Source organism: Carlito syrichta, unplaced genomic scaffold (genome assembly GCF_000164805.1).
Source record: "Carlito syrichta isolate Samal-C Ts95f unplaced genomic scaffold, Tarsius_syrichta-2.0.1 Scaffold305282, whole genome shotgun sequence".
In the NCBI taxonomy this organism is placed as follows: domain Eukaryota; kingdom Metazoa; phylum Chordata; class Mammalia; order Primates; family Tarsiidae; genus Carlito; species Carlito syrichta.
Genome location: NW_007249378.1, coordinates 55,304 through 66,161, shown reverse-complemented (window position 1 = coordinate 66,161; position 10,858 = coordinate 55,304). Strand labels below are relative to the sequence as shown.

General features: G+C 51.7%; 3 protein-coding genes across 5 annotated transcripts in view; 1 reads left to right on the top strand and 2 right to left on the bottom strand.

Annotated features, from left to right (window-relative positions):
• LRRC73 (leucine rich repeat containing 73) overlaps nucleotides 1–1,507 on the bottom strand; it is a 5,321-nt gene extending 3,814 nt beyond the window's left edge. The window contains exons 1-2 of the mRNA XM_021714173.1: nucleotides 1,502–1,507; nucleotides 20–425 (exon numbers count right to left, since the gene is read on the bottom strand). Of these exons, the coding sequence (XP_021569848.1) occupies nucleotides 20–425; nucleotides 1,502–1,507 (412 nt within the window). The remainder of the gene's footprint in view (nucleotides 1–19; nucleotides 426–1,501) is intronic.
• A 98-nt stretch (nucleotides 1,508–1,605) lies between these two features.
• YIPF3 (Yip1 domain family member 3) lies at nucleotides 1,606–6,385 on the bottom strand. 2 transcript variants are annotated; one of them, XM_008061485.1, is made up of 9 exons: nucleotides 6,116–6,385; nucleotides 5,268–5,465; nucleotides 4,975–5,081; nucleotides 3,348–3,393; nucleotides 3,120–3,212; nucleotides 2,826–2,957; nucleotides 2,516–2,629; nucleotides 2,195–2,318; nucleotides 1,606–2,089 (listed from the first exon to the last, which is right to left on the bottom strand). In XM_008061485.1, exons 1-9 carry the CDS (start codon nucleotides 6,194–6,196, stop codon nucleotides 1,941–1,943), a joined length of 1,044 nt encoding a protein of 347 aa, XP_008059676.1. In that variant the 5' UTR covers nucleotides 6,197–6,385; the 3' UTR covers nucleotides 1,606–1,940. The 2 variants fall into 2 exon arrangements, with proteins under 2 accessions (XP_008059676.1, XP_021569847.1); XM_021714172.1 differs by having other exon boundaries at nucleotides 1,611–2,089; nucleotides 5,268–5,565; nucleotides 6,116–6,367.
• Nucleotides 6,386–6,418: 33 nt separating this feature from the next.
• POLR1C (RNA polymerase I subunit C) lies at nucleotides 6,419–10,834 on the top strand. Of its 2 annotated transcripts, none has more exons than XM_021714158.1 (9): nucleotides 6,419–6,571; nucleotides 6,689–6,760; nucleotides 8,442–8,549; nucleotides 8,705–8,837; nucleotides 9,076–9,195; nucleotides 9,275–9,427; nucleotides 9,606–9,755; nucleotides 9,873–10,003; nucleotides 10,595–10,834. In XM_021714158.1, exons 1-9 carry the CDS (start codon nucleotides 6,503–6,505, stop codon nucleotides 10,640–10,642), a joined length of 984 nt encoding a protein of 327 aa, XP_021569833.1. In that variant the 5' UTR covers nucleotides 6,419–6,502; the 3' UTR covers nucleotides 10,643–10,834. The 2 variants fall into 2 exon arrangements, with proteins under 2 accessions (XP_021569833.1, XP_008059675.1); XM_008061484.1 differs by lacking the exon at nucleotides 10,595–10,834 and adding an exon at nucleotides 10,135–10,503 and having other exon boundaries at nucleotides 9,873–9,989.
• The last annotated feature ends 24 nt before the right edge of the window (nucleotides 10,835–10,858 follow it).

Genomic DNA, 10,858 nt, shown 5'->3' with positions numbered 1-10,858 from the left:
TCCCGGGCGCGGCCCTCGCCGGCGCCGAAGTCCCCCGGGCCCTTTAATCGGCGCCTCCCCACGCCCCTCCCCGTGACGCGAGGCGCAGCGTGCGTGGGGATTCCGGCCGCGAGGGCGTCCCCACCCGCTCCCCGCCAAGATGGCGGCCTCACGAGGGCCACCCCGGGGCCCCCGGCAGCGGAGAGCCGGCCCGGCAGGGTGGAGCAGCCAGGGACGAGCGAGCCTCGGGAAGATGCAGGGTCTCGGTGCTGCCTCTTCCTCAGGTGCGCAGGACACCGTTGGAACCTTGAGGCGGTCTCAGTGCCGGCGAGCCTGGCAGAGCCAGGACAAAGGGGGTGCCGGGACCCGCCGGCTGGAGCGGGGGCGAGGGCCCGGCCAAGGCTGCTGTGCACACTGAGCAGCGCAGGCCACTGGCGAGGGCCCCGCTGTGCGACACAGGGCAAATGAAGGGCACGTGTCTTTCAGTCTCTTTATTAAGAATAGTTGCTGCTGACCCACATTTGCTAGGATAATGAGGATTACAAAAAAGTAGTATTGACTGAAGGTGGGGGTGGTCAAAGGCCCTAGTGCCTCCTAACCACCTGAATTAATTTAAGTGGAGCAGATTAAAGAGCATGTGTGTGCGTGTATACACACACCTGTAATCTCAGTGCTGCAGTATGCCAAGGCAGGAGGAGGTTCACTTGAGGCCAGGGGTTCGAGACCAATCTTGGCAACATGCGCCCGTAGTCCCAGGTACTGAGGGGGCTGAGGTGGGATGGTTGCTTGAGCCCAGCAGTTTGAGGTGCAGTGAGCTATGATCTCACCACTGCACTCCAGTCCAGGGGACAAAGAGTAAACAGCACGCCTGAAGACGAAGGACAGAGAAAAACTCCTGAATAAGGCTGGGTGCAGTGGCTCACGCCTGTAATCTCAGTTCTTGGGGAGGCTAAGGTGGGAAGATTGCTTAAAGTCCAGGAGTTTGAGACCAGCCTGGGCAAAATAGCAAAAACCTGCTTCTACAAAAAATTTTTAAAAAATTAAGCTGGGTGTGGTGGCGCAAACCTACAGTGCCAGCTTTCCCAGAGGTGGGAGGACTGCTTGAGCCTATGAGTTTGAAGCTGCAGTGAGCTGTGATCAAACCACTGCACTCCAGCCTGGGTGACAAAGCAAGACCCTGTCTCAAGAATAATAAATAAAAATAAAAACTCCTGAAGGGAGCTGGCCCCAACAACCAGGGCAAAGCTAAGTTTGGCTTTAAGTGTGACCTCCATAGGAAAATCATCCGCACAGTGGCCCATTTGTGGAAGGTCCTCATGTAATGGGGGGTATAACTACAGAAGTTTTTGTCCAATTGTCATTGCTCACTGCCTTCCCAAAAATGCAAGTCTGGCACTGTTCGATCAGGCTTATAGCTTTTGTCCTGAAGACTCCCTGTCCCTCCGTGAGTCAAGTGTCCCCTGCCTCCAGGGGCAGGTTCCACATTCAATCACTGCCTTGTATGTAGTCTGATCTGTCCCACCTTCATCCTGCCTGGGTGGGGGTATAAAAAAGAAACGTGACATTACCACCATTGGCAGAAGAACAGGAAAGTAGGGTGACAGGGAGGACCACTGGATCAGGAGCTGCAGTTCCAGACTTCGATCAACATTTTAATTACCAAGTCTATATTTAGCAAGACAATGTGGGAGAAAGAGGCAGAAGGGGGTAGGCGGTGAGGGGGCCTCAGAGGAGCTGACCCACTTTTTGCATTGGCTGCAGAGCCTTGCAGTCCTGGCCAGAAGTTCCTGGCCTTGCGCCCTTCAGGGGCTCTGACAGGTGTCAAGGAGGTTTTAAGCAGTTACAGCACAGTGGCAGTCGCAGAACCCATGAAAGAGACACATATCATCAGCACTGTCCTTTACTCTTCCTCTGCTCCGCAGCTGGGGGAGAGAGAAATGGCCAAGAAGTTTCAGGTTGGGTCAGTGTGACTGCAGGGTTACCGCAACAGCCTTGGCTGTGGCATTGAGCACGGTGGCGGGCAGCCTAGCAGCAGGAACTACAGCAGGGATGTCTCTGGGGACTCTCTGTATGGGTGGGATGTTGGGGCCCTCCAGTGTGTCCAGGATCCCTGTAAGAAGGAAGGCGGAAGGTGAGCGCTGGCTGGGCCTAACCCACAGGTCATCTCATTCAGCCCCCTGCCTAGGCAGCTGTCCGCCCCCTCCTTGCCACTTACCTTCTACCACCTTGTGGTAAGCAAAATGCAGATAGAGCAGGAAGAGCATGTGCAGGGCAGCCAGGGTGCCACAGAGGAGCAGCCGCTGTGTGGGGCCCACAGTCCGAGACACCAACACTGCCACCTTAGGGCCATGCGAATACAGCTCAGAGGGCTTGGTTCCAAAGTGAGGAGTAGGGTGAAGACAGTTCCACCCAGGGCAGAACCATCTTTGGGCTCTTCCCTCCCATTCAGAGCCCTTTATGGGGTAGACAGCTCCGGGCTCTCTTCTCCAACTTTATGGGAGGACAGCCCACCCCGGAAGCCTCTTGCCCAGCTTACCATGCGCAGGGTGGACAGCCCACCCACCAGCAGCCAGAAGAGGTAGAAGAGGGCATGGAGGTGGATGTTATAGGTGATGAACAGGACAATGCAGTGCCCAAAGAGGCCATAGCCCTGGGGAGGAGGATGGTGGAAAGGTAAATCACGCAGGCTGGGCTGGTCTCTGGCCCCTCACGGGACCCTGGGAAAGAGATGATCCATTTTTCTGCTCCCCCCCACTCCAGGCTCTGGGGCCCCAGGACAGATGCAGACCAAGGCTGGGCTACTCTTTTAAGGTCACCCTTGCCTACCACCGTATCTGGCTCCTTACCAGCAGTGCCAACATCTGGAGCATGGTGATCTGGGCGTTGCACAGGTAGGCGAGGAAGTAAATGAAGGACGAGACGCCCAGCCAGTAGCCAAAGCAGGTGCCAATGGCTGTGCCCATCAGGGTGCCCTCCCGCTGTGGGGTGAAGGTTCTACTTAGTTCTGGGCGGCCTCTGATCTCAGCCTCTCCCAGGGTCTTTCACAGGGGCTGCTCCTATCTCACTCCACCATTGTGTCCTTTCAACCTATCAACCTAGCTCAGCCACCAACCCTCACACAAGTCCTGTGTCCTGCTTACGATAATGGTGTCAGATGTCTTCATCCCGTGCAAGAGGATGGCGACCAGTGTGAAGACCAGCATGAGAGGGCCGTAGAGTTCGCCTGCGATTTTCTGTCAATATACCAACTCATTCAGGCTGGAGGGTACAAGGGCTCTTCTGTTTATGCCTTCCCAGGCTTTCCTGGTGGCCCCACCCTCTGCCCTGATGCCTCCCCCAGCTCTCTAGACATGTCACACCCCATTCACCTGGGGAAAGTTGACCATCTTGATAGGGATCATGGACTCCAGAAGCCTGAGAGAGGAGAGGAGAAATGAGAGCAGAGGCAGCACGAGGCTGTGAGGTTCTGGAGGGGAAGACCTGAATCTTACTCATCTAACTCCAGGGAATGGGGTCTAGGCCACAGGACATGCTGGATGACAGGGGACAAAAGGTAATAAAAACAGGGAATGAGGAAATCACTTCCTTGTCCTTAACATTACTTCTAGGAAGAACAGCGCTCTGACACTGAGCTGACTGAAGCAGCAGCTGTATGGAGTACTCCAAATGTACCTGACCATTTAACTATGTGGTTTGAAGCCGGGCTTGGCGGCTCATCCTGTAATCTCGTGCCTTTGGGAGGCTGAGGTGAGTGGACTGCCTGAGCCCGTGGGTTCGAGACCCGCCTGGGCAACTTGGCGAGACCTCATCTCTACAATAAATCAAAAAATCAGCCGGGCATGGTAGTGCGTGCCTGTAATTCCAGCTACTTGGAAGACTGAGGCGGAAGGATCGCCGGAGCCCCGCAGGTCGAGGCTGCGGTGGCTGGGAGAGGCCACCGCACTCCAGTCTGGGCGACAGAGTGAGGCTCCAACTCAAAAAACAACAACAACAAAAAACTATTTGACTTGCTTCCCTTTAAAAACAGGCATGCCTCAGCAGAGTAGATAGAACTCAGGGCTGTGATAGTTAAGCCCTGGGAAAGGTTTAGAAGGAGGTGTTATCAAGGGAACTAGTAACTAGGGTTCCTGCCTCTTCCTTCTTAACAGTTCTTCCAGGTACCACTGAGCATCTCTTGAAATATGTCTTTGAAGTACTATGCAAATTCATTACTCCCCCACTCTTTTAAGTGGCTAGCCCCAAATAATATCCTGGATTTTACTTCCTCTGGGAAACCTATCCTGTCCCACCCACCAGCCAACTCTGGCTCAGATGTCCCCCCTGCATACCCCATCATATCATGAGTGCTGAGTAACTGCACTTGAGGGCAAGGGTCCCTTCCATCTTTACCAATGAACCAGATACAATTACTACAGGGTCTGGTATAGAGTAAATGCTTAACTAACACTTGCTGAGTGGTCCTGGGTATTTGATAAGCATTGATTAAAGGATGAACCAAAAAAAACCAAGCCAGGATTAAATCCAGTCCTTGAAAAGTCACTCAACAACTATGTCCTGATATTCTGGTTCATAGACTGGTCTGATGCTTGGAATAAGAAGATGATCAAGATAGAGCCTGCTTTTGAAGAGCTGTTGCTCTCTGGGGGACAATTCCAGGAATAGGAAGTACCGCAGTGCTGAGGTGCCATCTATTAGCGGCAAGTGCAGAACTCTACAGGAGCATCTGGCGGGAACAAATGGCATGGGGTGGAGAATATGGAACAAAGGAAGTGACGTTTGAGCTAGGATTTGAAGGAAGATGAGTAGTCTGCAAGATGGGGAGAGGAGGAAGGCAATGTGTTATCACCATTTGTGTTCAGTGACAGGTGCAGTGATGGGGGTGGTGGAGTCATGAAGAGAGGGAGCCCAGCAGAGTCCAGGGCTTAAAATCTGGTTGTAGTTTGGATGAAAGACTAGGTGTTAGGAGGGAAGCTTCTTCAAGAGAAGGATCCTCACCTGCTTCGCACTTGGGCAGGCTCCACATCAAAGTAGGGTCTCAGAATGTCGATGTTGGCGTACAAGCTGAAGGCCCGGGAGGCTTGTCTCTTCCCTGCCTGCCACATCTGAAGTAAGGAAGATGGGGTGGGAATTATGGGACTGTTGGCTCTAGACCCTGTTACCTGCTTTCTGATGGACTTCTACATGGTTCCAACTGGACTTCCTGGGGCGAACATCACCAACACCAACTCCAGAACATGGGCCATGCCTAGGTATGCTTTTCCACCTACTGGGAATTCCATCTTGCTTACCTGATCAGCCACCTGTCGACTCAGCTGTCCCTTAAAGCCCTTCATGCCCAGGAACTCCCCATCCTCTTCTTCAGCAGCAGCTGCATCAGCATCTACTTCTTCCTCACGCAGGCGCTGATGCAGCTCGCCCATATCCTCAAAGCTGGAGCCTGAAGTATCATCCATGTTCTCCATGTCAATCACAGCAGAACCCCCGCCCTGTGAAGGAAATGGCTCCTAGAGTGCAGGACCTTTCTGTTCCATCCGCTTAAGTCTTCCTCTGCTCATCCGAGGGCTTTGGGGCTTTGCTCCTCCACTGCTGAGGATATGGCTTGGAATCACTACAAATCGCGCCGCTGTGTTCCACCTCATTTGCTCTCAGAACACTTGGTTGCTAGCGTTGGCTTTCTCTTCTAGCTTGGGAAACCTACTACTAATCTTCCAGTCCTGTCTTTCTCCAACCTTCCCCATCAAAGCCTCAAAAGGCTGAAAAGGAGCCCATTTCCTTTGTCTTTCCCAAACACCAAACTATACATACAGTCAGTATGTTTTTAGCGAGTGCCCGCGAATCCCGCCCACTCCCACGCCACGCCTGTCCTCAAGCAACCTCCTGACTTGCTCCAAAAGCAAGGGCACGTTCCTCCTAACGTCCCGGGAGGGCCCAGAGACCAAGACTCTCGGGATGGAGTGCTAGGCTGGCCCTTTTAGGTCAGCGCTCATCTCACGGACTTTGGCGCGCACGAAGACCCCAAAGCGAGAACGAGCGCTGCAAATGGAGCAGACCTCCAGGCCTCGAGGGAGAATTCCAAGACACTTCAGAAGGCCGCCAGTTCTGGAGCTCCTGGCAGCCGGTGCCCTGGGGCCCTTACCTGAATGTTTTCTTCGAATCCTCCCCATTCCGGGCCGGCCCCGTTTCGGGCGCCTCCGGCCGGCGCCGCTGCAGTTGCCATGTCCCTCGAGGGCTCCCGTCGCTGGAGTCCGCGCTAGCCCCGCGTGGAGGAGAAGAGGGCGAGCTGCGGGCCTTGGCGAGGGAGACGTCCAGGTGGAGAAGGAAAGGTGGGATCAGCCGGAGCACATAAGGGAGACACCCGGATGTTTGGCCCAAACTGACTTCCGGGAGCTGGGGACGTGGACGGAGGCGGGGCAAGGTCTCGCGATATTTAAGACTCCAGGAAGCGGTGCGTTGCCAGGAGACGAAGGAGAGGTGCTGGAGCGCACGGCCTGTGTGAGGCCCTAGTCTCGCGGAAAGGTTGAAGATGGCGGCGGCGCAGGCGGTTGAAGAAATGCGGAGCCGCGTGGTTCTAGGGGAATTCGGGGTTCGCAATGTAAGCTTTGTTCCGGAAGGAGAAAAGATGAGGCGAAGCAGGGATGGGTTGGTATCGGAGTGGGGACGTCCTTGGGCTCGCCGTCCCTTCGAGGACAAACTCGTGTTTCTGCTCTAGGTTCATACCACTGATTTTCCCGGCAACTATTCCGGTTATGATGATGCCTGGGACCAGGACCGCTTCGAGAAGGTGTGTGGGGCTGGAGGTGTCTGGAGCTGGTATACTGGCTGGGCCGTGTGACCTGAGCAGCCTGTGCCTGAGGAGCTGCCCTTGGGGTCGTCCCGCCCCGTTCGTGAAAAGATACTTGAGCAGTGTTGAGCTCCGTGTACAGGCCACATTCGACATGGTTTCTGCCCCTTTCTGCGAACAAGAGTTTAGTCTTGTGGAGGATTAGCGCGCATAAACCAGCATAATGTGATAAAGGTGGTTGATAGCGATAAGGACAGCGGGTATGGGGCGGATTGGCAGAAAGGTACGAAGATTTCACGAGGAGATGACATCTGAACTGAGCCTTTAACGTGAGTAAAAGTTGAGAGCAGTGAGGGGTGAGGAGGGACTAAGAACAGGAGTTAAATGGTAAAGGCTTGTGTGAAGTGTGCTACGAGAATGTCCAAACAGCTCATTGCTAGTAGTGTTAAGTGGGTCAGCACGTGTGGCAGGCAGGATTGAAGTGTTTCCGGGGCACTGTAGGTGATGAGGAACTTTTGAAGTTTTTGTGTGAGTCGGAGTCTCACTCTGTCACCCAGGCTGGAGGGCAGTGGCACCCTCACGACCACCCTAGCGTCGACCTGCTGGGCTTCGGTGATCCTTTTCCCTCAGCCTTCCAAGTAGCTAGAACAACAGGTGCACGCTACTCTGCTCAGCTTATTTTTGATTTGTTGTAGAGACGAGGTCTTGCCAAGTTGCCTGGGTGGGTCTTGAACCTGCGGGCTCAGGCAATCCACTTGCCTCGGCCTCCCAAAGTGCTGGATTACGGGTGTGAGTCACCATGCCCGGTCCTTTTGAAGAGTTTTTAAGCAGACAGGATCAGATTTGCAACCTTGATGGTTGAGAAAGAATGAATTTGAGGAGAATCATATGAGGCAGGCAGGTTTGTTAGATTATAAAGGGTGCTGAGATTGAAGGCTGCGAACCAAGACTGTGATGGCGGAAGTAGAGCAAAGGGAGGATAGAGGGTACATTTGTGATTGCTGTTGTAAGGACTGTGAGGGGGAAGTGTAGAAAGGCCTTCTGGCTTGGGGAACTACTTTGATGGATGGTGGTGTCATATACTGATAAGAAGAAACGAGTCTTGGCATTCAGTTTCTTGCATTCAGAGAAATCTAGCAGGTTAGAAGACTCCGAAGTGAGATCAGGAGTGAGACACAATTTTAGGAGTTGTCATTTTAGGTAGTTGCTAAAACCATGAGTGGTTGAGGTCAACTGGGAAAGAGACAAGAACCTGGCAAATGATGCATTTAGGTGTGGGTGAGAAAGAGGGGAACAAGACTTGTGCTCAGAGACAAAGGGAATAGTTTGAAAAAGGAGTTTTTTAAAAAAATAATGCCAAGTGTAACAGAGAAGTCTAAGATAAGGATTGAGTAGTGTCAACTGGACCAAAAAGTTTGGAAGTTTCTGTACTTTCGTAGAATAGCTTCTGTGGATGCTTTGGTTGGGAGCTATATTGCATAGGGTTTTAATGAATGGAAGACAGAAATGGAGATTTTTTAAAAGAAGCTAAAGATTAGCATTCGGAGAGAGAGAATATTTAATGAGGGTCATCTGGGCAAAGGGAGGTTTTTAGATGAGATGATGAGGGAAATATCCAGGGGGAAGGTGTAGAGATAATTACAGAAAGCAGGCTTCACTTAATATTTTTCTATCCCTCTAGAATTTCCGTGTGGATGTGGTACACATGGATGAAAACTCATTGGAGTTTGACATGGTGGGAATTGATGCAGCCATCGCCAATGCTTTTCGACGAATTCTATTAGCTGAGGTATTGGCAGGCATGATGGCAAGGCTGGAGTTCTGTGGGGCACTGTACTATCACCTCACTTGTGGAATCAAGATATCTCCGTATCTCTGGATGTGGGGGGCAGGTGGGGAGTCTACTGGTTTTTTGCAGATGGGTGATTTTGTTTCCTTGGACAGGTGCCAACTATGGCTGTGGAAAAGGTCCTGGTGTACAACAATACATCCATTGTCCAGGATGAGATCCTTGCTCACCGCCTTGGGCTCATTCCCATTCATGCTGATCCCCGTCTTTTTGAATACCGGAATCAAGGTGAAGGTCTGAGAAAGGTTTTAGGATAAGTTGACTGTCTAAGTTTAAATCCTGGATTGACTGTGACCTTGGGCAAGTTACTCTTTTAATACAACATTGTTTTTATTTGTGAGAACACTTGCCCTCGCCTCCCCAAGTTTGCCAAGGGGATTAAATGAGAAATGAATGTAAGGCATTCAGCATTGTGCCGGGCACTCAATATTCACTAGTTCTTTATGAACTCCCTCCATGTGTGCAGGAGATGAAGAAGGCACAGAGATAGATACTCTGCAGTTTCGTCTACAAGTCAGGTGCACTCGGAACCCCCATGCTGCCAAAGATTCTTCTGACCCCAATGAACTCTATGTGAACCACAAAGGTGAGGAGAGGAAGAGGGCCTATCTGCTGGTGGGTGCTAGCTTTAGGGACTGAGGTCTTCTGATGTGTTTTTCCTCTAGTGTACACCAGGCATATGACATGGGTCCCCCTGGGGAACCAGGCTGACCTCTTCCCGGAGGGCATAATCCGACCAGTGCACGATGATATCCTCATTGCCCAGCTGCGGCCTGGCCAGGAGATTGACTTGCTCATGCATTGTGTCAAGGGCATTGGTGAGAACCCTATGGGCCTACCTGGGATGGGGGGATAGTCCAATGGCAGGGGGCAAGCTGTAACTGAGGAACTGAGCTGTTCCTGATAGGCAGAACGCTATCAGGATTCTGCTTTGCTGTCAGTGGCTTAGGAAGAACAAAAAGGGTTTCCTACAGGCAGATTTTTTCCTCCCTCCAGGCAAAGATCATGCTAAGTTTTCACCAGTGGCGACAGCTAGTTACAGGCTCCTGCCAGATATCACCCTGCTTGAACCTGTGGAAGGGGAGGCAGCTGAGGAGTTGAGGCGGTGCTTCTCACCTGGAGTTATTGAGGTGCAGGAAGTCCAAGGTATGGCATTTGGGATGCTGTTCAGGGCAAGACTTAGTGTATTTTCTCTGAAGGTACCAGAGAAATAAAAACCCTGGGCCCCTAAAAGGACAAAGTGTCACAGTTTGTTCTCATTAGGTAAAAAGGTAGCCAGAGTTGCCAACCCCCGGCTAGATACATTCAGCAGGGAAATCTTCCGGAATGAAAAGCTAAAGAAGGTTGTACGACTTGCACGGGTTCGAGATCATTATATATGTGAGTATGAAGTGGCAAGGTGGGTGGACAATGCTCTTAAGTGCTGTAGCTTCCTTTCAGAGTCTAGAATTGGATTTTAGGAATAACCTGTAACAGGCGCTTTTTAAAGGCAAGCACTTGGGTAAAGTGTCTCTTTGGTCCCCAGTCTCTGTTGAGTCAACAGGGGTGTTGCCACCAGACGTGCTGGTGAGTGAAGCCATCAAAGTCCTGATGGGGAAGTGTCGGCGGTTCCTGGATGAACTGGATGCAGTTCAGATGGACTGAAGTTTGTGCTAAGTTACTGGGATAGCTGGACTCAGGTGCTCCCAAGGCAAGCCCAAGCTTTTAGGTTCCGACCTGCCCTACAAGACTGCTGGAGAGAGCCCAGAGTGACTAGAGCTCCTGAGTCTTCTGGGACAATTTCAGCTTTATTTTTAATCAATACATTTTGTTAAATGTGCCACAAAATGAGACTTCTTATGCCTTTGTAAGGCCTTTGATGTAAATAAACTCATGTTAAAACAATTCCCCCCCACCCGAAACTGCTTCTTGAGTTTTGGCTTAAAAATGGGGGTCTTCACCTCAGAACCAGTTCAGCATTTAGCAGTTAACACTGGGGCTCAAAGGTGGGCCGTGTAGCATACAGCTGTAATCTCACCTACTTGGGGGGATAAGGTAGGAGGATGGCTTGAGCCCTAGAGTTCAAGACCATCCTGGACAATATTAGAGACCCTATCTCTAAAAATCAGGCAAACAAAAGAACATTGGGCTCAGATGTCACTGCAGGTTAGGGCCAAACCCTTCTAAAAAGCCTGAGAACTGCCAAAAATTGAGGTGGTTTCTGAGTATAGCCAAACCCTAGAAAATCATCCAAGGAGTCAGAGTGAATG

Excerpts from the sequence above, each read along its gene's own strand:
- YIPF3 (XM_008061485.1), bottom strand. The coding sequence starts at position 6,196 with ATGGCAACTGCAGCGGCGCCGGCCGGAGGCGCCCGAAACGGGGCCGGC. Across the intron at positions 5,082-5,267 it reads GTCGACAGGTGGCTGATCAG|ATGTGGCAGGCAGGGAAGAG; the intron begins GTAAGCAAGATG and ends TCCTTACTTCAG. Across the intron at positions 3,213-3,347 it reads AGATGGTCAACTTTCCCCAG|AAAATCGCAGGCGAACTCTA; the intron begins GTGAATGGGGTG and ends GTATATTGACAG.
- POLR1C (XM_008061484.1), top strand. The coding sequence starts at position 6,503 with ATGGCGGCGGCGCAGGCGGTTGAAGAAATGCGGAGCCGCGTGGTTCTA. Across the intron at positions 8,550-8,704 it reads GACGAATTCTATTAGCTGAG|GTGCCAACTATGGCTGTGGA; the intron begins GTATTGGCAGGC and ends TTCCTTGGACAG. Across the intron at positions 8,838-9,075 it reads TTTTGAATACCGGAATCAAG|GAGATGAAGAAGGCACAGAG; the intron begins GTGAAGGTCTGA and ends CCATGTGTGCAG.